Raw genomic sequence first — 27372 nt, 5'->3', positions numbered from 1 at the left:
TTCTGTGAGTACTTTGCTTGTGTTTCTATGAATTGTCTTACGGATTTTTATTTCGAGATTACATAATTATACCACGAGGTGGTAAAGGGTGTTGGAGATAAAATTCAATGATTTGTGATCTTTTAAACTTGCTTTTCACTACTATGTCATGTGGTTGTTTGAACCAGCTTCTTTTTCCTTTTAAATTAAAGGGTATATTAAGTCAGAGTCAGGATAAAGCACTTCGGAGGATTGGAGAGTTAAGAGAGGTAAGTTGTGACTAGTACTTTGAGAAGAGTAACTAAATCTCTCATATTTATCAGAACTATTGTATGTATTTGGATAGTTTCATATCTACTACATTAGTTACAGGGAAAATTAACCAGTCCAAGCTACAAGAACAGGGATCAATTCTTATAGTTTTTATTTGTGTGGTTTCCCTAACATCTGTTGGTGGAATTACAGGCAGACCTAGTTGTTGTTGTTTTTTAACATCCTTATGGGTGTATAATTGCTTTACATTGTTGTGTTAGTTTCTGCTGTATAACAAAGTGAATCAGCTATATGCATACGTATATCCCCATATCTCCTCCCTCTTGCGTCTCCCTCCCACCCTCCTTATCCCACCCCTCTAGGTGATCACAAAGCACCGAGCTGATCTCCCTGTGCCATGCAACTGCTTCCCGCTAGCTATCTATTTTACATTTACTTGTAGTGTATATATGTCTATGTTACTCTCTTACTTCGTCCCAGCTTACCACTTCCCCCTCCTCGTGTCCTCAAGTCCATTCTCTACGTCTGTGTCTTTATTCCTCTCCTGCCCCTAGGTTCATCAGAATCATTTTCTTTTTAGATTCCATATGTATGTTAGCATACGGTATTTGTTTTTCTCTTTCTAACTTACCTCACTCTGTATGACAGACTCTAGGTCATCCACCTCACTACAAATAACTCAATTTCGTTTCTTTTTATGGCTGAGTAGTATTCCATTGTATATATGTGTATGCCACATCTTATCCATTCATCTGTTGATGGACACTTAGGTTGCTTCCATGTATTGGCTATTGTAAATAGTGCTGCAATGAACATTGTGGTACATGATTCTTTTTGAATTATGGTTTTCTAAGGGTATATGCCCAGTAGTGGGATTGCTGGGTCATATGGTAGTTCTCTTTTTAGCTTTTTAAGGACCCTCCATACTGTCCTCCATAGTGGCTGTACCAATTTACATTCCCACCAGCAGTGCAAGAGGGTTCCCTTTTCTTCACACCCTCTCCAGCACTTATTGTTTGTAGATTTTTTGATGATGGCCATTCTGACTGGTGTGAGGTGATACCTCATTGTAGTTTTGATTTGCATTTCTCTGGTGATTAGTGATGTTGAGCATCTTTTCATGTGTTTGTTGGCAATCTGTATATTTTCTTTGGAGAAATGGCTATTTCAGTCTTCTACCCATTTTTGGATTGGGTTGTTTGTTTTTTGATATTAAGCTGTATGAGCTGTTTGTATATTTTGGAGATATCTTTGTCAGTTGCTTCATTTGCAAATATTTTCACCCATTCTGAGGGTTGTCTTTTCGTCTTGTTTAAGTTTTCCTTTACTGTGCAAAAGCTTTTAACTTTCATTAGGTCCCATTTGTTTATTTTTGTTTTTATTTCCATTTCTCTTAAGAGGTGGGTCAAAAAGGATTTTGCTGTGATTTATGTTAGAGTGTTCTGCCTATGTGTTCCTCTAAGAGTTTTATAGTGTCTGGCCTTACGTTTAGGTCTTTAATCCATTTTGAGTTTATTTTTGTATATGGTGTTAGGAAGTGTTCTAATTTCATTCTTTTACGTGTAGCTGTCCAGTTTTCCCAGCACCACTTATTGAAGAGGCTGTCTTTTCTCCATTGTATATTCTTGCCTCCTTTATCAAAGATAAGGTGACCATATGTGTGTGGGTTTATCTCTAGGCTTTCTATCCTGTTTCACTGATCTATATTTCTGTTTTTGTGCCAGTACCATACTGTCTTGATTACTGTAGCTTTGTAGTATAGTCTGAAGTCAGGGAGCCTGATTCCTCCAGCTCCGTTTTTCTTTCTCAAGATTGTTTTGGCTATTCAGGGTCTTTTGTGTTTCCATACAGATTGTGCAATTTTTTTTCTAGTTCTGTGAAAAATGCCATTGGTAGTTTGATAGAGATTGCATTGAATCTGTAGATTGCTTTGGGTAGTATAGTCATTTTCACAATGTTGATTCTTCCAATCCAAGAACATGGTATATCTCTCCATCTGTTTGTATCATCTTTAATTTCTTTCATCAGTGTCTTATTATAGTTTTCGGCTTACAGGTCTTTTGTCTCCTTAGGTAGGTTTATTCCTAGATATTTTATTCTTTTTGTTGCAATGGTAAATGGGAGTGTTTCCTTAATTTCTCTTTCAGATTTTTCATCATTAGTGTATAGGAATGCAAGACATTTCTGTGCATTAATTTTGTATCCTACTACTCTACCAAATTCATTGATTAGCTCTAGTAGTTTTCTGGTAGCATCTTTAGGATTCTCTATGTATAGTATCATGTCATCTGCAAAGAGTGACAGTTTTACTTCTTCTTTTCCGGTTTGGATTCCTTTTATTTCTTTTTCTTTTCTGATTGCTGTGGCTAAAACTTCCAAAACTATGTTGAATAATAGCAGTGAGAGTGGGCAACCTTGTCTTGTTCCTGATCTTAGAGGAAATGGTTTCAGTTTTTCACCATTGAGAATGATGTTGGTTGTGGGTTTGTCATGTATGGCCTTTATTATGTGGAGGTAGGTTACCTCTATGCCTACTTTCTGGAGAGTTTTTTTTTTTTTTTTTTTTTGTGGTACGCGGGCCTCTCACTGTTGTGGCCTCTCCCGTTGCGGAGCACAGGCTCCGGATGCGCAGGCTCAGCAGCCATGGCTCACGGGCCCAGCCGCTCCGCGGCATATGGGATCCTCCCAGACCGGGGCACGAACCCGTATCCCCTGCATCGGCAGGCGGACTCTCAACCACTGCGCCACCAGGGAGGCCCTCTGGAGAGTTTTTATCATAAATGGGTGTTGAATTTTGTCAAAAGCTTTTTCTGCATCTATTGAGATGATCATATGGTTTTTATACTTGAATTTTTAATATGGTGTATCACATTCATTGATTTGCATATATTGAGGAATCCTTGCATTCCTGGGATAAACCCCACTTGATCATGGTGTATGATCCTTTTACTGTGCTGTTGGATTCTGTTTGCTAGTATTTTGTTGAGGATTTTTGCATCTCTGTTCATCAGAGATATTGGCCTGTAGTTTTCTTTTTTTGTGGCATCTTTGTCTGGTTTTGGTATCAGGGTGATGGTGGCCTCCTAGAATGAGTTTTGGAGTGTTCCTCCCTCTGCTATATTTTGGAAGAGTTTGAGAAGGATAGGTAGTAGCTCTTCTCTAAATGTTTGATAGAATTCACCTGTGAAGCCATCTGGTCCTGGGCTTTTGTCTCTTGGAATATTTTTAATCACAGTTTCAATTTCAGTGCTTGTGATTGGTCTGTTTATATTTTCTGTTTCTTCCTGGTTCAGTCTCAGAAGGTTGTGCTTTTCTAAGAATTTGTCCATTTCTTCCAGGTTGTCCATTTTATTGGCATATAGTTGCTTGTAGTAATCTCTCATGATCCTTGGTATTTCTGCAGTGTCAGTTGTTACTTCTCCTTTTTCATTTCTAATTCTGTTGATTTGAGTCTTCTCCTTTTTTTCTTGATGAGTCTGCCTAATGGTTTATCAATTTTGTTTATCTTCTCAGAGAACCAACTTTTAGTTTTCTTGATTTTTGCTATTGTTTCTTTTATTTCTTTTTCATTTATTTCTGATCTGATCTTTATGATTTCTTTCCTTCTGCTAACTTTGGGTTTTTTGGTTTTTTTTCTTCTTTCTCTGATTGCTGTAGGTGTAAGTTTAGGTGGTTTATTTGAGACTTTCCTTGTTTCTTGAAGTAGGATTGTATTGCTATAAACTTTCCTGTTAGAACTGCTTTTGCTTCATCCCATAGGTTTTGGGTTGTCATGTTTTCATTGTCATTTGTTTCTAGGTATTTTTTGATTTCCTCTTTGATTTCTTCAGTGATCTCTTGGCAGTATCTAGTAGCATATCGTTTAGCCTCCACGTGTTTGTAATTTTTACAGTTTTTTTCCTGTAATTGATATCTAGTCTCATAGTGTTGTGGTCGGAAAAGATACTTGATACAATTTCAATTTTCTTAAATTTACCAAGGCTTTTTTTGTGACCCAGGGTATGGTCTATCCTGGAGAATGTTCCATGAGCACTTGAGAAGAAAGTGTATTCTGTTGTTTTCAGATGGAATGTCCTATAAATATCAGTTAAGCCCATTGAGTTTAATGTGTCATTGAAAGCTTGTGTTTCCTTATTTATTTTCATTTTGGATGATCTGTCCATTGGTGAAAGTGGGGTGTTAAAGTCCCCTACTATGATTGTGTTACTGTCGATTTCCCCTTGTATGGCTGTTAGCATTTGCCTTATGTATTGAGGTGCTCCTATGTTGGGTGCATAAATATTTACAGTTGTTATATCTTCTTCTTGGATTGATCCCTTGATCATTATGTAGTGTCCTTCTCTGTCTCTTGTAATAGTCTTTATTTTAAAGTCTATTTTGTCTGATATGAGAATTGTTACTCCAGCTTTCTTTTGATTTCCATTTGCATGGAGTATCTTTTTCCATCCTCTCACTTTCAGTCTGTATGTGTCCCTAGGTCTGAAGTGGGTCTCTTGTAGACAGTATATATACAGGTCTTGTTTTTGTATCCATCCAGCCAGTCTATGTCTTTTGGTTGGAGCATTTAATCCATTTACATTTAAGGTAATTATCGATATGTATGTTCCTATTACCATTTTCTTAATTGTTTTCGGGTTTTTTTTTTTTTTTTTTGCAGTACGCGGGCCTCTCACTGTTGTGGTCTCTCCTGTTGCGGAGCACAGGCTCCGGACGCACAGGCTCAGCGGCCATGGCTCACAGGCCCAGCCGCTCCGCGGCATGTGGGATCTTCCCAGACTGGGGCGCAAACCCGTGTCCCCTGCATTGGCAGGCGGACTCTCAGCCCTGCGCCACCAGGGAAGCCCTCTTGGGTTGTTTTTTATAGGTCTTTTCCTTCTCTTGTGTTTTCTACCTAGAGAATTTCCTTTAGTATTTGTTGTAAAGCTGGTTTGGTGGTGCTGAATTCTCTTAACTTTTGCTTATCTGTAAAGCTTTTAATTTCTGCATCAAATCTGAATGAGATATTTGCTGGGTAGAGTAATCTTGGTTGTAGGTTTTTCCCTTTCATCACTTTAAATACGTCCTGCCACTCCCTTCTGGCTTGCAGAGTTTCTGCTGAAAAATCAGCTGTTAACCTTATCGGGATTCCGTTGTATGTTATTTGTTGCTTTTCCCTTGCTGCTTTCAGTATTTTTTCTTTGTATTTAATTTTTGATAGTTTGATTATTATGTGTCTCAGCATGTTTCTCTTTGAGTTTATCCTGTATGGTACTCTCTGTGCTTCCTGGACTTGATTGACTATTTCATTTCCCATGTTAGGGAAGTTTTTGACTATAATGTCTTCAAGTATTTTCTCAGATACTTTCTTTTTCTCTTCTTCTTCTGGGACCCCTATAATTCGAATGTTGGTGCATGAATGTTGTCCCAGAGGTCTCTGAGGCTGTCCTCAATTCTTTTCATTCTTTTTTCTTTATTCTGTTCCCTGGCAATTATTTCCACCATTTTATCTTCCAGCTCACTTATCCATTCTTCTGCCTCAGTTATTCTGTTATTGATTCCTTCTAGAGTTTTTTTTTGTTTTTTTTTTGTTTTTTTTTTTTTGTGGTTTGCGGGCCTCTCACTGCTGTGGCCTCTCCTGTTGCAGAGCACAGGCTCCGGACACACAGGCTCAGCGGCCATGGCTTACGGGCCCAGCCGCTCCGCGGCAAGTGGCATCTTCCCGGACCGGGCACGAACCCGTGTCCCCTGCATCGGCAGGCAGGCTCCCAACCACTGTGCCACCAGGGAAGCTCTAGAGTATTTTTAATTTCAGTAATTGAAATTGTGTTGTTCATCACTGTTTGTTTGCTCTTTAGTTCTTCTAGATCCTTGTTAAATGTTTCTTGTATTTTCTCCATTCTGTTTCCAAGATTTTGGATCATCCTTAATATCATTAATTACTCTGAATTCTTTTTCATGCAAGTTGCCCTTTTTGTCTTCATTTATTTGGTCTTGTAGATTTTTACCTTGCTCCTTCGTCTGTAACAAATTTTTATGTCATTCCTTTTTTTTTTTTTTTTTTTTTGATGGCTGGTGTTGTATTCCTGTCTTACTGGTTGTTTGGCCTGAGACGTTCAGCACTGGAGTTTGCAGGCAGTTGGATAGAGCTGGATCTTGGTGCTGAGATGAGGACCTCTGGGAGGCCTCACTCTGATTGATATTCCCTGGGGTCTGAGGTTCTCTGTTAGTCCAGGGGTTTGGACTCGGACCTCCCACCACAGGAGCTGGGGCTGACCTCCGGCCTGGGAACCAAGATCCCACAAACTTCGTGGCACAGTAAAAAAAAAAAAAAAAAAAAAAAGAAAGAGTAAAGGAACAGTACAATGTCAAAGAATAGAAGACAAAATAAAATTAGAAAGATAAAAAATATAAGAGGAAATAAAACTATACCTGAAACAACTGTAACAAGGTAAACTAAAACCACAACAGAACAAAGAAAAAAAGGGGGGGGGGAGCCAAAAGGAGAGATCACCGGTCGCTGGGGATTCCTCCTGTCCCCTTAGGTGTCCATGGTCCCTGACCGGTACCTGGTCAGTGCCCTAGTTGTGAGGAGGCGCGAATTCTGTGTCCTCCTAGTACGCCATCTTGACTCCACCCCACCAGACCTAGTTTTATTGCACTTCACTTTATTATGCTTCAGAGATCCTGACTTTTTACAGATTGAAGTTTTATGGCAACCTTGCATTGTCAGATGATGATTAGTATCTTTTAGCGATAAAATATTTTTTAAATTAAGGTTTGTACATTTTTTAAAAAGCAGAATGCTGTTGCACACTTAGTAGATTATAGTGTAAACATTACTTTTATATGCACTGGGAAACCAAAAAATTTGTGTAACTTGCTTTATTGCAGTACTTACTTTATTGTGTTGGTCTGGAACTGAATCCACAGTACCTCCAAGGTGTGCCTGTAATGATCTAAGAATGTCTTATTTAGCTATAGTGTATCATTTGCCTGCATAAACAGTCAGTGGCAACTTCTAAGGCTAACCTGTCCCTTCTATTAGGTATTTCAGGATCTTTTTGTTTTTCCTAACCAACAATCTTTTTGGTGAAGTAAAATGAAAATTATGTTCATTGTAATTTGGGGGTGGTTAACAGACTCTTGCAGCTATAATGGGGCTAGGGATAGAGGTGGTGAGAAATGGTCAGATTGCTATCTGCTTTGAGAGTTTGCTGTTGATTGGACATGGGGGAAAAGAGAGAGTCAAAATTGACCCCAAGAATTTGGGCTTGAGTGACAGCGAATGGTGGCATCGTTTACTGAGATAGGGAATAGTTGGAGAAGATTAGGTTTTTTGGGAGAAAAATCAGGGTTTGATTTTGCCTGGCTTCAGAGTTTGGAAGTACTATCACATGGAAGAAGGATTAGATTTGTTCTTAGTGACCCTAGGGGTCTAATCAGAACTTCCTGAAAATGGAAGGTAACCCCAGATACTAGGGTCTAGTTCTGGAGCTAGTGAGATCTCTATCATGGTGGTGTTGGACAGCTGGCTAGCCAGCCTGTGGGCTGTAGTCAGGATATAAGTTGACAGTTCTTAAGTTCCTTTATAACTGTGGTCTTTATTGTTTATGAAGTACTTATTGGTTGAATAGTTTAATGTAGCAGGAGGAGGGAGAAGGGGACATGATTAAAAGATGTTTCTGGGGAATTCCCTGGTGGTCTAGTGGTTAGGATTCAGTGCTGTCACTGCCATGGCCTGGGTTCAATTCCTGGTTGGGGAACTGAGGTCCTGCAAGTCGTGAGGCAAGGCCAAAAAAAAAAGATGCTTTTGTTGTATCCAAGGACTTCTTACCCTAAGATGAGGAGATGAAAACATTCAAAACCTGCAAATCATAATATAAATTGAGAAGTTTTTGTGGGCTGGTAGGGATGCCATTAACAGAGTCTAGTATGATAGAATGTAGAAAATTATTTGGAAGAAATGAATTGTAAAGAAAGTAAAGGACTGCATTGCTATTAAGGAGATGTGCAGCTGGTCCTTACTAAAGAATTGGCCTGTGCAGAGTCATGGGTGGGGAGACAGTGCTTTCCAGACTTTTGGATTTCAGGGACTGAGAAATTAATTACCTTCCAGTTCCTTCCAGAAATGGGGGAAAGGAGACTTGTCATAGGGCTACTTTTATTTTTTTCAAGTGAGGAGATTGAGAATAAGGAACCAGATTCTTTTATTGTCATTATTTCATGCAAGAAAGTTGTTTTTTTTTAATAATAAAAAAAGCTAGGAAGGACACAGTCTCAGAATAAAGTACAGTTGTTCAGATGAAAGAAATTTGGATCTAAGAAAAACGTGTCTTGATCTGAAGACCAGCATTTGGAGACTCCTACTGCCGGAGAAGGTCAAGCCAGGAGTCTGTAGTGAGAGGAACAGTAAATGTGCTGAGATCTTGGGGCCATGTGGGTGTGGGGAAGAGTAGAGGACAGTTAGTACCTCAGTGTTCTGAGAATTAGTAAGTTTGAAGCAATTCAGGAAGAAGGCATTGCTTATAAGTCCTTGAAAGTAGTGTTTGAGGAAAGTTTTCTAGCAAATGTGTGAGGGATGGATTAAATCAGAGGTAGACTTGAGGTAAGAATTCTCTCTAGAAGGCTACTAAAGGAAATTAATCATCAGAATTATTAGAGATTGGGATTATGGTTTTGGATGTGGAAAAAGGACCTAAACATTGTAGAGAAAGTAATGAAGGAATTTGGTTATATGCAGAGGTCAACAAAAGATAAGTAAAATGTGACTTTGAATATTTTGAGCTTAGAGAATTAGAAAAGTAGGAATCCCAGAAAAATTGTGGGGTTTTGATGGGATATCCACTATGTTCCAGGTGTTAATCTGCACCATTCTAATGGAGCAAGTGTAAGGGAGAAGCCCTGAGGACACAGAACTGAGCCCAGAGGGATATCTGCCGAGAGAATCAGTGAAGGGCACAGTGGAAACTCTGAGAGACAGGAATATACGTAGGAGCCCTGAAGCCACAGAAAGCAGGTTCCTCAGTTGAGGAGGTGATTATTAGTGACTGGTATAGTGGAGAGGTAAAGACCATTGGATTTAGTTAGGGAGGCTCATTAATGACTTAAGGAAAGCAGCATGTAAGGAAGTTGAAATTTCACTGTTTGGTGATCAACTAGGTCAACCTTTTCATTTGAGGAGGCCTCTGGTTTTGACTATTGATCACTTTCATGTATTGGGAGGAGGAAGTTTCTATTGATTATCTATTTAGTATATAACGATTCAGTTTTAGATCAAGTGAATATAAGATAGCACAAACGGTAAGATGTCTTAAGTAGGATAAAATTTTACCTTTATCTTAAGTAACTAATTTTTTAAATCCTCTCTACATAATTATCAATTCAGCAGTGATTACAGATCTATAAGTATACTTTTTCTTCTTGGATTTTCATATTCTTTAAGGAACAGAATTACTTGTTGGGGTAAGTACTAATGTTTTAAATGCTGATTATTCTTTAATTATTGTTGCTGATACCTTACCTTAAGAGTAATGCAAATCTGGATTGATCGGTTTTTAAACTTTGAAAATTTCAGGTTTGTATTTTTTGTTTTATACTGAAAACTGCTTATGAATCCTTTACGTTTTAGGAGCTCCAAATGGACCAGCAAGCAAAAAAACATCTCCAAGAGGAGTTCGATGCATCTTTAGAGGAAAAAGATCAGTATATCAGTGTCCTTCAGACTCAGGTAAAAAAAGAAGTGTGGAATTTTTGGATAAAGAAACATAAAGGGGTTTTGATGGGATATCTAATAGGTTCCAGATGTTTAAAAAATGGACTTAAAAAAATTTATTTATTTATTTATTTGGCTGCATCGAGTCTTAGTTGCGGCATGTGGGATCTTCACTGCAGCATGCAGGATCTTTCGTTGTGATGTGCGAACTTCTCTCTAGTTGTGGCTCGTTGGCTCCAGAGCATGCAGGCTTAGTTGCCCTGTGGCATGTGGGATCTTAGTTCCCTTACCAGGGATCGAACCCGCGTCCCCTGCATTGGAAGGCGGATTCTTAACCACTGGACCACCAGGGAAGTCCCAAGTGGCCGATTTTTTTTTTTTTTTTTTTTTTTTTTTTTTGCGGTACGCGGGCTTCTCACTGTTGTGGCCTCTCCTGTTGCGGAGCACAGGCTCCGGACGCGCAGGCTCAGCGGCCATGGCTCACAGGCGCAGCCGCTCCGCGGCATGTGGGATCCTCCCAGACCGGGGCACGAACCCGTGTCCCCTGCATCGGCAGGCGGACTCTCAACAACTTGCGCCACCAGGGAAGCCCCCAAATGGCCGATTTTTAAAACTCTTTGCTTTTCCTCAATTAATTTTAAGGATAAATTTTGATTTATTGTATTTTCTGGCTAAGATATCATTGAAAATAGCAAATATCAAAATCAGCAGCATTGGGAGTAAATTTTTTATTTTGATTTCCCCCCCTCCCACATTATAGCAAAAAGGGTATCTTTTACTCTATTCCTTCTCTGTTTCAAGGAAAGCACTACTGCCAAAGTTTCTCTTGGTTTTTTTCTAATGGACATTTTTTTTTTTAGGTTTCTTTGCTGAAACAGCGGTTACGAAATGGCCCCATGAATGCTGATTTACCAAAACCACTCTCGCAGATGGAACCAGAGGCTGAATGCGTCACTAAAGAGAACACAGATGGTGATGTAGAGCCAGTAGGTAAGCTTCAGCTTGTCAGAAGTTTACGTTAAAAACCAGAGGAGGATGGTGAGAGATTCTAGGGCAGGAAGTAGTAGACATGGACTGAGGTAGAAGTAAAGTGTCCCTGACCCTAATATTTCCAGAAAGATTCAACTGAGTCAATTTTAAAGATCTTATTGACTTAATTAAACCATTCATGAATCAGGCAGTACCCCTTCTAGCAGATAGAAAAGAGCTCCTGGGAACTGTACAAAATGAAAGACTTTCATAAGCAGAAGGGAGTGGGACAAGGAAGTTATAGTAGCAAAAAGTGGATTGGTTGTGACAAGGTCCCTTTCTTTTAGGGGATGCAGGGGTCTGTCAGGCATGTGACCTCCCTAGTTTGACCAGGTGATTCCTGATGCACTGGTTTCAGATTCCATTTCTGGGAGAGGCTGAAACTGTAATTAAGTCTCAGTTTGGTGATGCGGGGCTTAGCTTAAGCCTCCATTTTGGACCTATTTTTAGCAGATGCAAGAGTTTTGATGGTTTTTTGGGCTCTTTGTTTATTGTTTTCCAGGAGAAAGTGAGTAATTGTTTTGACACTTGAAAGTCTGTGAGTAGCACCACATTTTCATTGTAATTGAAATTCATTATATTATACTGTTTTACTGATAGCAGTAGCTAGATTTCATACAAAAAGGTTAAGTCTGCTCAAGATTAAGGAATATGCTCTTTGTCATTATTTGTCTCTTTTAGTTTTTAAGTATTATTGCTTACGTATTTCTACATTCAAAGATGCCAATATTTGCCCTATTATTTGCTTTGTAATTGTAAAAGAAGGAATAGTTAAATTATGTTTTAAAATCCAACTGTAGCCCTCCCTACTCTTTGAGGCTTTGTGGTACCTATTTAGTAAACTTCCCATTTTTTATTTACTAGCTTTATCACAAAGAGATTTGTGATAAACTTTTGGTCCAGCCAGTGCTGGAGTAAGGTGCTGAGCAGCCATTTATCTGAGCAACCAACCTGTAAGGGCTCCTGAAACACCCCTGGGCTATGTCATAAATGTAAGGAGGTGGAGAAAGCTGTACTTGCCAGAACTCCTCTCTGGATGAGATTAGAATGCTTTGGAAGGAATACTTTAGTGATCCTTTGGGGATTGGCGTGAAGACATGGGAGGCACTTGTAAATAGCAAAAGATGGTCATCAAACTGTCTTTGAAGGAGGGTGGATTCAGTTAACATTAGTTAACTCTTGAGTGTTGTGTGCCATTTGGGTTGGGGTTGAACCACAGAAGAAAGAGGTGAATGTACTACGCAGCTTCTTCAGCTGCAGATCACACAAATAGTGGCAGAGTAGAGGTTTGGAAGGGCACCCCTCTCTTCTCAATCTGGCTCAGAGTATAGCAGAGTATTGGAATGAGAACACAGTCCTGTGCACTAACAGAGTAGCTGTTCCCAGGGAGCCCTTAGATTCCTCACTGACTGCCCCTGCTTATGCTGCTTTATTAATAGTGGGAGATGGAGCTTCTGCTAAAACACTGGAAATACTTCAGCAAAGAGTTAAGCGTCAAGAGAATCTACTGCAGCGCTGTAAGGAAACCATTCGGTCACATAAGGAACAATGTATGCTGTTAACCAGTGAAAAAGAAGCCCTGCAAGAACAACTAGATGAAAGACTTCAAGAACTAGAAAAGATGAAGGTAAAAGAGAAAATGATTGTGGTTTAACGCAGCCCTGTGATGCTAGATCCACAGGCCCCAGCGTGGCCTGCACCTCCTCTGGAAAGCCTTCCCCCTTCCTCCGAGACAGCATGGAAAGGGCCCCTGAGTGCCCTGGGCTTCATAGCATTTACCATCCTTTTGACACATCCTGTGTTCTCTTCTCCTGTTAGACTTGTAGGAGTATTCAAATTAGAGAAAATGTTTAGAGTTCTCATATGAGGAGAAGCTTTATTAGAGATGGAAATGAATTTTTAAAATTTTTTTAGGAGCTTCATATGGCTGAGAAGACTAAACTTATCACTCAGTTGCGTGATGCAAAGAACTTAATTGAACAGCTTGAACAAGATAAGGTAAAACAACAAAACTTATGATACTAAAATTTGTCAAGGGGCACCCCAATTCATTTTTGGAAGCAATTGGAAGCATTCAGACTTCTGCTTTCCAAAATTATTACAGCTGCTTCCGTGAAAAATCTTTTTGTTTTCATTTCTAGATTTATATAACCATTAGCATTAGTTTTGTATCATGTGAAGCTGAATCTGTGATTTCTTGATCCCAGTCAGCATTTTGATTTATAGATTAGAATACTGTTGCAAAAGAAATTTGTTTACAGAACATAACTACTTTTTAGAGAAAAGTTAAATTATTTACAGTTAAGGCATTACTAAATGTGAATGATATAAGTATTGTCTTTCAAATATAATGGAAACAGATTAATCTCACAGATAAATTGCCTAAAAAGTAAAGAAGTGGTAATGTATATGTTAGCGTAAACAGAAATTTCTTCAAATAAACTTTAGAATGTATAAGTGAGACTGGCAGTTTAGAGTTGGAACAGCAACTTTAGCTATGGCAGCAAAGACAGCTAAAAAGTTCATGGGCAAAACAGTTTTGACCAAAGCCTTTCAGCACCGGGTTCTTGGGTCCTTTTTTTAAAAGTAGCTTCCAGTTAGTTCCACATCATCCACCGTGTTCTTTAATATGGTACTTTATAGCTGCAGTATTTTAAGTGGCCATGTAATTAAGAACATGTTAGAGCTGTTCTGCTATTGAAATGTATTGGCAGTTTTTTCATCCTATTCATTTTGCTGGATTCTATTCCATAAACTTCATGAAGGCCCTCTTTAAAAAAACAAAACAAAACTTTGTATTATGAAAAACTTAAAACATTTACAAAAGTACAAAGATTAATAAAAGGAATTCCTGTGAACCCATCACCCAACTTCAACAGTTAACACCTCCTGGCTAATTTTGTTTCATCTGTACATTCCCAGCCCCCAGTACCCTCATCCCAGGATTGTTTCAGAGCAAATCTAAGAAATCTTATCATTTCTTCCATGAGTATTTTAATGTATATTTAAAATAAAGGTCTTTTTTAAAAAATAAAAATATAACCACATTATCATGATCACATCTAAAAATTTAATAGCAATTCCTTAGTACAATCAACTACCTAGACAGTTTCAGATTTTCCCTTTTGTCTCTTACATTTCTTTCCCATTTTTATGAATCAGGATCCAAATGAGGTTCTTTCAGTACAGTCAGTTGATGTGACTCTTAAGACTTCTTTTAATCTATAGATTCCACCTCTCTCTCTCTCTCTCTCTCTCTTTTCCATTGTGCTTTGGTTTTTGAAGAAACTGAAGGCCCACAATTTTCTTTTGGAATTTTGTATAATAATGCCCCACTTACCGGGTTTTTAATCTGTTCATTAATATTAGCCATCTGGAAGAGTCATACCCTAAAGCAAAAGGGTTGACAAACCCTGGAAGTAAGGTAATACTCTGCTTAATGTCATAAAATAGCTGTCACAGAGTCTTATGTTTCAAGAGGGAAGTTGAACCACCCATTTTTTGTTAGTTGCAAATGACTGATTTAATAGATACTATTTGATTAATATTTTCTCCCTAGCGACCTTCATTTCTTGTGTAGATTATCCAGAGAGTGGGAAGACAGTAGCAATTAGCAAATTGGAGGAATGCCTCACTGACAGTAATAAGGAGTGGTGTTGGGACCAGAGACTGTCACAAGAGGAAAGAGAAAAACCAGGTAGCTCTGTACTGCAGTCTTGGTCCATCCAGTGTGGCAGCAGTAACCTTATACTCTCAGCAGCCTCTGGGACTTTCCCCATGTTACAGCGCAGTTCAATAATTGTAGTTCATGATTGGTTCTGAGCCAAGTACTAAAGGCTATATTTTGTTGAATATAAACTGTTTACTAAGTTAGGGAAAATTATAGTAAACATTTATAGAAAGATTATAAATCTTTTAACTAAAATGTGTTGTTAATAATTAAAAGATTAAAGATATTATTAAAATAATTTTTTATATTAAGAATACCCTGATATGCCAGGTAACTGAAGTTATTGTAGTAGATAGTGTAGTGTATACACAGGACAGACTAAATACTAAATAAACTAAATACTAAATACTAAAAACTAAATACTAAAATAATTCGTATGCTGTACTTAGTAAGAGACATTATGTTTTCTGCCCTTTAAAGTAAGTTTGATATGTGCTATTGATAATGCAGTTTTGTTACGCAAACGCTTTAGAGTCTGCACTTCTGTTTAGGGGATGGTAATAGCAGAGACAAAACGTCAGATGCATGAAACCCTGGAAATCAAAGAAGAAGAAATTGCCCAACTTCGTAGTCACATCAAGCAGATGACTAGCCAGGGAGAGGAATTACGGGAACAGAAAGAAAAATCTGAAAGAGCTGGTAAGAACTCAGGGGTTACTTGTTTTATGTTAGAAATCAAAAATCATGTAAAGTGCTTGACCAACCAACATTTAGAAAAATTAGTTAAATATGGATAAAAATGTTTAACTGTAGAGACTCTTTATAAAGACACTGTGGACTGTTCCTCAGAAGAGGCAGGGGTTGGTAAACAATGGCCTATGGGTAAAATGCAGCCCATGCCTGGCCTGTTTATGTAGAGCCCTGCAAAGCCTGAAGTATTTATTATCTGGCCCCTTATAGAAAATGTTTGCTGACCACTGCCTTAGACTATCAAAATTCAGGTTTACAACTTTGAAACTCCCCAAATAGGCACAGCGTGGTACATATTAAATAACTGCTACCTTTTGGATGCTCTAGGGTAAATAAAAAGTATAAGATGTAGTCTGCTTTTTAAGAGAATGATGGAATAATTCAGTGTTATACATAACTGCTTTATGTTTTGACCCAATAAATGCTAGACTGTAAAGTGTAGAGACCAGTATTCAGCAAGGTATGATCCTGAATAATGCTCAGAAAGAAAGTAGAGATGCTAGAAAGAGGAGAGAGCAGGGTGAACTGGTGCCTTCAGGTTAGTGAGGATGTGAGTTGACTTGGGCCTCAGATAATGAATAGAATGGGCCTAAACAGAGAGATGGGGGCAGCACATATTTCAGATTTAAGATCATAAACGGGCCCAGTGACCGTAGGGGGTGTGTGTGTCAACTGGAAACCATTCTTGCTGAAGTGGGAAATGAAGTTGGATTGTGAAGGAACTGACTGTTAAAGTCTGTAAAAGTGAGTAGCTGAGTTTAGACTTTGGTAAACAAGGAAACCAGTAATAGGAAAGCATAATGTGATGGAAGCCAGTGTTGTATGTAGAAAAGAAATGAAGTGGAAAGTCAAACTTAAAAGCAAGGGTCGAAATCCAGGCTTTGGGAACTGAGAGCTTTGGCGACCTTGACTAGGATGGTGGGTCTGGGGAGGAGAGGAAGAGTCAAATTTGCAGAATTTGGTATCCAGTTAACTTGGAGGGGCAGAAGAAAAGTAGGAGGCCAAGATGACGCCAGAGTTTTAAGGTTAGGAGACCGAATGAATCAGGTGAAGTCAGAATAGGAAGTCTAAATGGGGACACTGAGGAATAGAGTGAAATGGTGAGTTTGCTTAGATTCTTTGAATTTGGGCCTATCATGAGGTTTCCAGATGGAATTGACCTGTAGGAATTTGGAAATAAAAAATCGGAGCATCTTTTAGGAGTCGTTAGCCTAAGGTTGAAGCCTATGGTTCGATCTGTAGAAGAGGCTGATTTCTCTGAAAGATTGTTTTACTGGTAGTAGAAGTGGTGGTAGCCTTAGCGGCTGCTGCTGCTAATAGCCAGCACTTACTTTATGCAAGGCTCTGTCATGAATGCTTTGCTTGTATTCACTTGTGTATGTATTTGTATTTAATCCTCAAAATTTCTATGACTTGGGTATTACTGTTATCCTCATTTCACAAATAAGAAAGGAGACAAGAAAACCTAGGAACATAGAAGTTAAATAACTTGCTTACATTCACCCACAGAGAGTAAATGTATAGTTAGGATTTGAATCCGGGCATTTTGAGTCCAGAGCCTATGCTCTTAACACAGAGATATTGAGTTTGGCAAAGAGACATAAATGAAAACAGAAAAAGTAACCTGAGAAGTCATAGGAATTGCGGATACTTAGGCTTCTGGGGGAATATAGGAGGCATTTCCAAAAGTGGGGGAAGTAGGATGAAGATTTTTTAAAATGTCTTTTAATTTGCATGAGGATTTGATTCCCAGGATGCAGTTTCAGAAATGATTTTAGAAACCAGATTGTAAGGTTTAAGGAAAGGAGTGGGTCTGGATGAGAGAGGCAGTTGGTTGTGCTCGTAAATATCTCCTCATCTCCTTATAGTTGTTTTATTGACAAGTGGCTGGGAAATTTAGAAATTTGCTCCCCAAAAGCCTAAGATTTCCCTTCAGAGAGCATTAATGGGCAGAATCTCTCAGATTATAATCTCTAAAGATTTTGCTGAAGCAGCTGGAGACTCGTGAGACGCTGTTAAACAGGTTTGCTTTCCGTGAGCAGAAAACCTAATGCAGAGTCTCAGCTTCTCACGTCAAGCCTTTTCATTTTTAGGACTGCTTTTGTTGACTCTTGTAGCCAGCTGAGAGAAAATAATGCTGGTCAGGGATTACATTTCCTTTTAAAATTGAAGTGCATCTTGTGAGGAGGTAGAAACCCATGAATAACAAGTAAAAAGGGGCACATGATGAAAAGGCAGACAAAATATACAGTTAATTCATATGTAGGATAAAAATTTCCCAGGCTGCTGTTCCAGTCAACTCTTTTGTAATACAGCCTTCCTTCTCTTTCTTCTCCAAAGCACAGATGTATTTTGTCTTTATTTATTTATTTTTACAATTGAGGTATAGTTGATGTACAATATTACATAAGTTTCAGGTGTACAACATAGTGATTCACAATTTTTAAAGGTTATACTCCATTTATAGTTATTACAAAACATTGGCTGTATTTCTTGTGCTGTACAATACATCTTTGTACCATATTTATTTTATGCATGGTAGATTGTACCTCTTATGTATTTTGTCTTTAAATGTGATTTTCATAAAACTATATTTTTGTAATATTTCATAGCCTATTAGTTGAGAAACTTATCTGTTAATAATACTGTCAAAATATTTAAAGTTAATAAATACTTAAAGAGAGAATTAAGATTTACAGTTATTTAATAGATATATTTATTTTAGAAAGTCTTTGGATAACACAGTTATGAGTGCTTTTATAGATATTTTCAAAATTATATTTGTAGTCATAGTTATTGAGGTTTATGATAGGAAGTTGTAACAGACTGATTCCATATTGAAGATGTTGCCCTTTAAATCTATAATGAAAGTTAGTTTTGTGCATCAACTGAATTTCATCTAATGGCTTTAGTTGAGTCTGAACAGAATTGTTCTAATGTGATTCTTAGTTCAAATATAAAATGCATATGCCAATTGACAGAAAAGTCCCAATTTAGTACTAAAAGTAAGAAAAGGTCTTTGTAAAGGAAATAGAGTTTTCATAAATTTTTATAAACATCATTTGGCTCTTGGAGAATTCAATTGCTCTGTTAAATGTTTGTCTTTCTCTTTCTTAGATTTAAAATTCAAAGGCTAAAAAACACATAAGAGCTGGCCATGTGAAGGAAACACTAACATTAAAGTTTGTGGTTGTTAAGGTTTTTAGAAGTAAATGTGTCTACATAAAATAATTATCAAAGAATCTGAACTCTCCTGATGCATTTTTGATTGTAAAAAATTTAACTCATATATTTAGCAACTCTTGACATGTGGATATTAGTAAACAAATGGCTACTTTTGGGGGTTCACTTATTCTGGAGATCAAAGTGCGGCTCAAATATATTCCTCACTACTTTTCTTAGAAAACAGTCTATTGCACTGCTTCTCATAGTTTTTCTAGACAAAGCTGTGATGCTTCTCATATGTTGGAGGACAAAGGAAATCTGAGTGTCTCTGATTTTAAAAAGAATAATACTATCATAAAATACCAAGACTATGGGAATATGTTAACATGCCTACTTGATGCTGTATCAGCTTGTAGTACTTATTCTGCTCTACAGTGGAACTGGTAGGCATGTTTTCTGAAGTACGATACTATAGCACTTTTGTTAAAATTATTTCAGTGAATAAAGAAAACCAAAAATAAATATATTTGTTACAAGCATTTTACTACAACTGTTGATAGTATTCCTTCTAGATGTTACTTAAAAACAGATGGTCATATCTTCAAGTAACCAGATTTTAAATTTGGAGAATTCTGGTGATTCAGCTTAAGTATGTGATGGTGGTTTTTCAGGTACTAGGTATTATTACTAATTGTCTAGAATATTACCTCTTCAATGCAGCACCCATGCAGAATGTTAATGCTGCTAAAGTTCACGCTAGGTCTTGGGTATTCTTTGTGTGCATGTGTGTGTATGTTTTACCTGGGATAGGAGGTAGAGTAGCTGGCTAATCGTTAATGTAGTATATTACCCAAAAATTGGAAAATAGAGAAAATGAAAGCACGTTGCTGTTGTTTCAATACACTTCCATTTAGTCTTTTCTCAATCCTTATTTTATACGATTGCAATCATAATTGTCCATATAATTTTGTATGCTCCTTTTTCTTTATTTAGCATTATATTAGGAGTAGTTTTACATGTTGCTAAAGTACTAACATTTTAATGGCTTTGTCAGAATGCATGTACATCATTAACCATCTCCCTATTGATCAGCACCTAGATTATTTTCTACTTTCACTATTCTGAATAATATTGTAACAACTTTGTAATACAGCTTATTCCATCCTTGAATTTTTTCTCTGGATAAAGTCTTACCCATAGACTTTTAGTCTTTTTTGTTAATTACCTTTAAGAGATTTAAATATAGCCATTACAAAAAAGAACCCATATCATAGTATTAACACCCTGTCCTTAAAATGTTCTTGCCTACAACTGTGCAAAATGAATAAAATATTCTGCTCAGATTAGGAAAGTTTCCAGAGTGCACTGACTTTTGTAAACCCTGTTTCCCTTTCATGTACCCTGTCTTTGCTGAAGTTCTGTGTTTTATATGATTGTCTGCATTTTAAAATGTAGATTAACTCACAACATTCTTTGCTTTTTTATTGTCATGTTGTGTTTGTGCAGGAAATAAGTTTCTTTTTCATTTGTATAGTATAAACCTGATATACCAAAGACATTCAGTGGAACATTTATTTGAAGGACCCTTTAAAATAGAGTTTATTTTTAAATAATGTATAAGATTTATGCATATTTATATAACACACAAAAATCACCTGTGTATTTAAGTGCTTTGTTAGTTGTTGATAATTTATGTAACAGAGTTTTCTTGGAGTCTTAAGTCTCACAAAACATCTTACTTTTGTGCATCCACACATGCCAATAAGTGAATCATGGTGCCTTTCCCAAGCCTTGTATGAACAGGACTGGGGTAAGGGCTGTTTTTTCTTATCATGGGTACTTAGAATAAGCTTTACAAAGAAAATTCCATGTTTCTCAGGCAAAAGAGTGTGAATTAAAGTTGAATTTAAGTATGCCATGTTAGGTGAGTAGTATGTACACATTTTGGCACTGAATGAACACCTGATGGAAAATTTTATTATTTTAAATGGAATTAGATTTTAATTTAATACAGGTTTTTTATTTCATAGTCGTGTATTTGTAGGTGCTTGATACATTTCTACAATAGTAGCTGTACATACATACCTTTAGAAAGTCATTGTCAGCCTGCACTTATTTATGTCCCTGGCAATGTCAGTGTTACTGGAAAGCACCAACAACTAGAGGAACACATTTCTTTGCTACAGAATCATACTTTCCATTTAAGTAAATTTACTTAGCTTTAGCCTAATAATTTTCAAGATCATCCCGATGTTTTCAAAGTATTTGATAGTAAATTTGCATGGTTAATGTAAGGAGTGCATGAAATTTGGATAGATCTGTAAAAGTTTTAAAGGTCAAAGCATAGTTAATCCTTAGAGTGAATCCTGCTATGTATTTTGGGAAGTGGCTTGAAAAGTAGATTTCCATTGCACATGTGATATTTATTAAATTTCTGAAGGCCCCAACTTATAAGTATTGCAATATCTGGTTTATGCCACTAGGTGGTAGCATTATTTTATTTTCATTTATGTAAACTCAAGACCAGTGGTTTTCAAACTTTTTAATCCCAGGGATCTCCTTACACCCTTAAAGCTTACTGAGGTTTCCAAAGAGTATTTGTTTGTGTGGGTTATATGGATTGATATTTATTATATTAGAAATTAAAACTAAGAAATGTTTTAAAAGTTCAATTTAAAATAACAATTGTAAACCTATTACATGTAAGTATTGAATACTTTTATGAAAATTACCCATATTTCCCAAAACACAATTTAGTGTGAAGAATGGCATTGTTTTACATTTTTGCTTATCTTATTGTTTGGCTTAATAGAAGATAGCTGTATTTTCATGCCTGTTTCTACATTCAATCTGTTGTGATATATTATCTTGGTTAAAATATATGAAGAACATCTGCCCTCATGCAGATGTGTATTTAGAAACAGGAGGACCTCACAGACCCTCAGAAAGGGTCTCATGACCCTAGGGTTTGTGGACCACACTTTGAAAACTGCTGCTCTAGACTTTTGCTTTTATTCACAAAAGACACTTGATGATTGGATGGAAATTCTGATAAATCTTTGTGTTGTTTTTTCTGTTAATTTGCATTTCATTCATTTCATAGTACTAGCTGTGTTTTTTTGGTTTTATATCACATGCATTTTAGCAGCTTTTTTGCTGGGGTAAAGAAATAAGCACTGGCTTACTTATTCATTCTTGATGTTATTAATCAGCTTAGTTAATCTAGAGGTGGCAGCCTTTCCACATTTCTGCCTCTTTGCTTCTTCCCTGCAGGGGGAGTAGAGTGGGTCTTGTTATTTTTACAGTAAAGTGTCCCCTGGGACAGTGCAACAAAACAGTAATGCTGCCTAGAATCTCAATTCCGGCATTTGTTATTTATTATGATTGGTTAGGACATTGAGGATGAGGATGGGGAAAGACAGTGAAGTGGCAAAAGCAAATGCCACATTCTTCCTAGCTTAGCCTGAGGATTCGTTCTTTTATACACCTCCCCCCCACCCCACCCCACCCCGCCTGCCTTATTACTTCAACTGTCTTTTTGTGAAATATTTTCTTTATATCACCCAATGCCTAACATATGCTTGGCAGATGTCAAACATCTAATAAATATATGATGAATGAATGGTTGGATTATTGAGCTGTAGATTGCCAACCTTTCTCATGTAACTCATATAGTGAGCATTTGTCCATTTTCATAATTCCCATGGATGTGAGTAAACCTCATCTGAAGGGGAAAGTGATGAGCCAGCAATAAAAGGTCTGCCCTGTGTTTTTTCTTAACTGACAGGGGACCATTCTTAAGGTACATTCAATTTTTTCTAGAAATATTTTCAAAGTTTTTTGGTTTTTTTTTTAAAGCAAAAATTGCCTGAGATACATTGAATTTTGCTTTGGAAGAACACAACGTGTTCTTGCAACATTTGGCGGCAGTTCGTGCTTAGCCTTCCTGTTGGTGTGTGCTGTGACCATGGTTTCTCTGTGCACTCTTGCATGTTGGCAGAAGACTTGTCAGCTGGGGCTGATGCACGCTTTCTTTCTCCCCACTCACTTATCCTGTGTTGGTAATTGGAAGACAAATTATGTAGACATTCAGAACATACTTCTTTAGTACTCAACATTAAAATCCTAGCATAGTTTCATTTTGGAAAGAGTGGGGAATTCACTTGAGAATATTATAGGCTAAGGACACCACTTTACTATGTCTGGTGGTTGCAAGATTAGAAGGTGAGATGTTTCTGGTTAGTAAGTAAGCTCTCAGTATATCCTCCTTCAGCATTGAAATGGGACTCGTTGGACGCAGACTTCCTGTAAGGAAGTGGCTTCATTTGTGGTAGAGTGTAGAGTGGGTTTGAAATAAGTTTTCTGTATGTGGATATAGAAACGTGTTTTATTGCCTCTTTAAAATTTTATTTTATTTTGGGAGGACTTAAAATTTTCATAAAGCAAGATGGAGGTGGAAAGCAGTGAGTTTTTGTATGTCTGTCAGAGGTATAATAACATGCTGCATTTTGTTGAGAGTTAGAAGCCATCAGTAATTGATTGGTTCAGAAATTCTGGTTTAGTAAGGTATATTATTGCTCAGCTGAGCTTGATCAATGTCAGCATTCTTAGTTTTAAAAAATAATGCAAGGTAAGGATTGTTCCTTAAATCCTGTATATTTAAGTTGATTTATCATCTGAAGGAGAAGTTGGATGACTCAGTTCTTACATTTGAATGAGGACATCTCAAAGGTGTCTTTTTAGGTATAAAATTATATGGTTCTCTGACAAGGTGGCAGAAAGTAGGAAGAAAGGATTAAATTTAGATGAAAAGAACTTTGGAACCAGATCTGTCCTACCTTAATCATTATATGATGGATAATCAAGTGACTTAGGAAAGCTATTTTGGAGGATAAAACACTGAAATTAGAATATAATATAGGAGAATGTACTAAAATTTACTGAGTATGGTTAGAAAAGTTAACTATTAGAAAATTATATCCAAATAGGAACTTTGTGGCATAGATTTTTTTGTTGTTATTTGAGAAAGTGAGAGCACTACATCTATTTTTATACTATATTGGATTCTGGAATTTAAAGAAAACAATGAAAATTCACTTGGTATTGACTGTGTACAGTTTTGTTTTATTTTGCTTACTTGACAAAAGTTTTCCATTTAAAACTCTGTCTTGCTGGAAGAATATCAAAACTATCTTCAGGTTCTCTAGAGCCTGATTTAAGATATTTCTGTGAAGTGCTTAGAAGTGCTAATGTAAGTGCAATCTTACATGCCAAATATTAGCAGTAAGGAAAAGATTGTGATGACATCTAATAAGCATTTAAAAATATCGTCCTTCCATTTTTCCATGTTTTTCTTTCCCAGATTTAAACCTTCAGCTCAAACTAAGCAGTAAGCACTCTGTTACAGAATTTCTTTCCCGTAATTGATCAGTTTACTCCACTCGTTTTTGAGAAACTAGGAAACTAATTTCTTATTCCTAGCAAGAGGTGCTTCTTAATGCTCGACACCAGAATTTATAGGAAAAGAATATCTAACTAAAACAAAGAGCATTTCCCTTTAAATACTTTATTTACCAGCATATTTATGTCTAAGGATTATCATCTTGGTGTTTGCAGGCAAATATCAGTAAAGTTGGAGTAGGAATCTTTAAAAATAATTTCAGCTAATTAATATGCCTTTGAAATTTAGACCTTATTTGAGCTATAGTTTTATACTTTGTGCATATAAAATGAATAAATTGGGTAGATTTTTTTTTTTTTTTTGCTGTATGTGGGCCTCTCACTGTTGTGGCCTCTCTCGTTGTGGAGCACAGGCTCCGGACGCACAGGCTCAGTGGCCATGGCTCACGGGCCCAGCCACTCTGCGGCATGTGGGATCTTCCCGGACCGGGGCATGAACCTGTGTCCCCTGCATCGGCAGGCAGACTCTCAACAGCTGCGCCACCAGGGAAGCCCTGGGTAGATTTTTTTAATATCAAAAACATGGTTGCCAGAGAAGTGTTTTTGGTTTTTTTTTTAATATAGTGAGCAAAGTAAGTTGTGTTTCCTGGTTGTTACCAGAATTCAGCCTTTCTCTTGCCTTTTTCTATACCTACTACAGTTCATCATTAAGAAAGTGCTTTAGAATACGTGTTTGCTTCAGGTATGCAATTCCTTTGCACAAACCACTGTCTGTTAAGTCAAATTGTGGTTAATAAAGGGGCTTTTAAATGAGATATCATAGGTTGAAGTTCCACATTTCTTATACCACTGGGAGTGAAAATACTACACATGTCAATGAACCGTCACCTCTGCGTATATGTTTCTTAAAAGGATTAAAACCCATCTTGAAAACTGATGTTTTATTTATAGTTCGTCTCTTTGGTATAGCGAAGTCTCGTGTCTTCTAGTCTGTGAGAACTAAAGGAAATAGTCTAGGATGATAACAGCCATAGGATTTTCACAGGCTACTATTCTGTCAGTAGAGAGGGAAAGAAGGGGAGAGAGAGGGAAAGTGTATGTTTGCACACATATGTAGTGCACACATACAAACACATATATACACACACATGCACATACACACAAATATACATAAACACCCACACATATATTTTTGGTGTCAAGTTACCCAGCTCTTGCACCCATCATATCTGATTTTGTTTGATACTGGATGAGCTGTCCTTAAAGATCTTACTACTCTAGCCTAGATGATTGTTTTTTAAGGGCCTGAATTCTTACTTATTTCACCCAAGAACTCCCTGCTGGTAGTGCCTTTTTATACACGTTGAATCAGGTAAAAATTTCTTTCTAGTTAACTACACTAATTCAAAACTTACACAAGTAGTACGTTTCATATCAAAATACATTGTTTAAATATGTGATTCAGACAGTAAATATTAAAAAAAACCCTGCTGTTGTCATATGGTTAAGAGGTTTTTAAAAATAAGATTAGTCAAAGAATAATTTTTTCATTCTTAAAAATGTCCTAGTGAGTATATAATAGTATTACCTAGTTATAGATAATAATTAGATAATTATTAGATAATTGATAATAATTAGATAAGAACTCTATCACAAACAAAAAAGCAATTGGAATTATATACTACAGAAGTAGGTACAAGTCTTCATTTCTTTGAATTTGTTATCTGTAAGGACACTTGTGGGGAGAGTGGGCAATCTTTAGTAATTTAATATTTTTTCTAATATTTTTTCTAACTTCTGAGCTTAAGTTCATATAAGCAATCTTAATATCTGAATCCAGAACTCAGTGACAAATTGCTTTCAGTGACTGGACATTTCTGTGGCTTTTAACTACTCAAATATCTCTTGGCTTAAAACAGTGATGAGTTTTTTAACCTCTTCTGCTACTGCTGCTCTTAGTTCCCATAAATTGAATGTAAAACACTTTAGCTCAATGATAGTATTTCTTGAGATACTTGTTTTCTGCTGTTTTCATTATAGCTTTTGAGGAACTTGAAAAAGCCTTGAGTACAGCCCAAAAAACAGAAGAAGCACGGAGAAAAATGAAAGCAGAAATGGAGGAGCAAATAAAAGCCATTGAAAAAACAAGTGAGGAGGAGCGTAACAGACTTCAACAAGAATTAGGCCACGTGAAACAGGAGGTTGTTCATGTAATGAAAGTAAGAATAATTCTGGATTGAAATGGGCTAGTGCAGTGTTGAGACTTAAGTCTTAACGCTTTTCCTACATCTTTGATAGTAAAGAAGAGTTAATTTGTATTTTGTTTGAGACCTTGATCATTTCGTGATGTTTAGGATATAGGAAAAAAGCACTTTGATAGAGAAATGAATGTGTACCTTTTGGCTATACTTCCCAGAGATAGTCTCTGCATATAATTTCTTATGTTTTCTAATCCTCTCTTTAATTAATTAACTAAGTTATTTGTTTGGCTTCATTGGGTCTTACTTGCAGCACATGGGATCTTCATTGTGGCGTGCGGGATCTTCCGTCGTGGTGTGCAGACTTCTCTCTAGTTGTGGTGCACGAGCGCACAGGCTCAGTAGTGGCGGCACGTGGGCTTAGTTGCCCCGCGGCATGTGGGATCTTAGTTCCCTGTCCAGGGATCAAACCCACGTCCCCTGCATTGGAAGGCGGATTCTTAACCACTGGACCACCGGGGGAGTCTATTTTTTTTAAACACAAAAGATGGCATGTTGATCTGTATTTTGCTTTTCCACTTAATAATCTGTCTTGGAGGTTGTTCTTTATTATTGAGTTGATAATGATGCCCCATTTGTTTTAAAGACTGCTCAGGACTTCACTGTATGAATAGCTCATAATTTAATCAGTCTTCTGCTGATGGATATTTAGGCTTTCAGTTTTTACTGTTGGAAATTGTGAATATCCTTATTGTATTTGCTCACATCTGTGTTTCTTTAGAATAGATTCCTAGAAGTGGAATCTAGGAAAAAAGTACGTGTATTTATAATTATTGGATAGTTGCTACAAGCTCAATGGAGGACAGTTTATACTCATGAGCAGTGTATTAGAATATGTTCCCCCCTCACAAAGATGGTATTACCTGAATTTTTTTTATCTTTCCAAGCTAAGTTAAAATAATGACATCATTGTAGTTTTTTTTAATTAATTAATTTATTTGTTTATTTATTTTTGGCTGCATCGGGTCTTCATTGCTGCGCGTGGGCTTCTCTCTAGTTGTGTCGAGCAGGGGCTACTCTTCATTGTGGTGCGCGTGGGCTTCTCACTGCAGTGGATTCTCTTGTTGTGGAGCATGGGCTCTAGGCATGTGGGCTTCAGCAGTTGTGGCACGTGGGCTCAGTAGTTGTGGCTCGCAGGCTCTAGAGTGCAGGCTCAG

The 27372-nt window shown here is 37.2% G+C and overlaps 1 protein-coding gene across 2 annotated transcripts in view; it reads left to right on the top strand.

Moving 5' to 3' along the window:
• The window catches only part of GOLGA4 (golgin A4), a gene marked incomplete at its 3' end in the record, with an annotated part of 112660 nt that overhangs the window by 44149 nt on the left and 41139 nt on the right, over window positions 1–27372 (top strand). For both annotated transcript variants that reach the window (XM_079712032.1, XM_079712033.1), the window contains 7 exons: window positions 192–248; window positions 9860–9958; window positions 10804–10933; window positions 12412–12599; window positions 12887–12970; window positions 15194–15341; window positions 25998–26176. In XM_079712032.1, the coding sequence (XP_079568158.1) occupies window positions 192–248; window positions 9860–9958; window positions 10804–10933; window positions 12412–12599; window positions 12887–12970; window positions 15194–15341; window positions 25998–26176 (885 nt within the window). The remainder of the gene's footprint in view (window positions 1–191; window positions 249–9859; window positions 9959–10803; window positions 10934–12411; window positions 12600–12886; window positions 12971–15193; window positions 15342–25997; window positions 26177–27372) is intronic.

Source organism: Hyperoodon ampullatus (assembly GCF_949752795.1).
Source record: "Hyperoodon ampullatus genome assembly, chromosome: 10".
NCBI classification, from domain to species: Eukaryota; Metazoa; Chordata; class Mammalia; order Artiodactyla; family Ziphiidae; genus Hyperoodon; species Hyperoodon ampullatus.
Note: the sequence above shows the minus strand (reverse complement) of the source record. Positions and strands in the feature narration are given on the sequence as shown.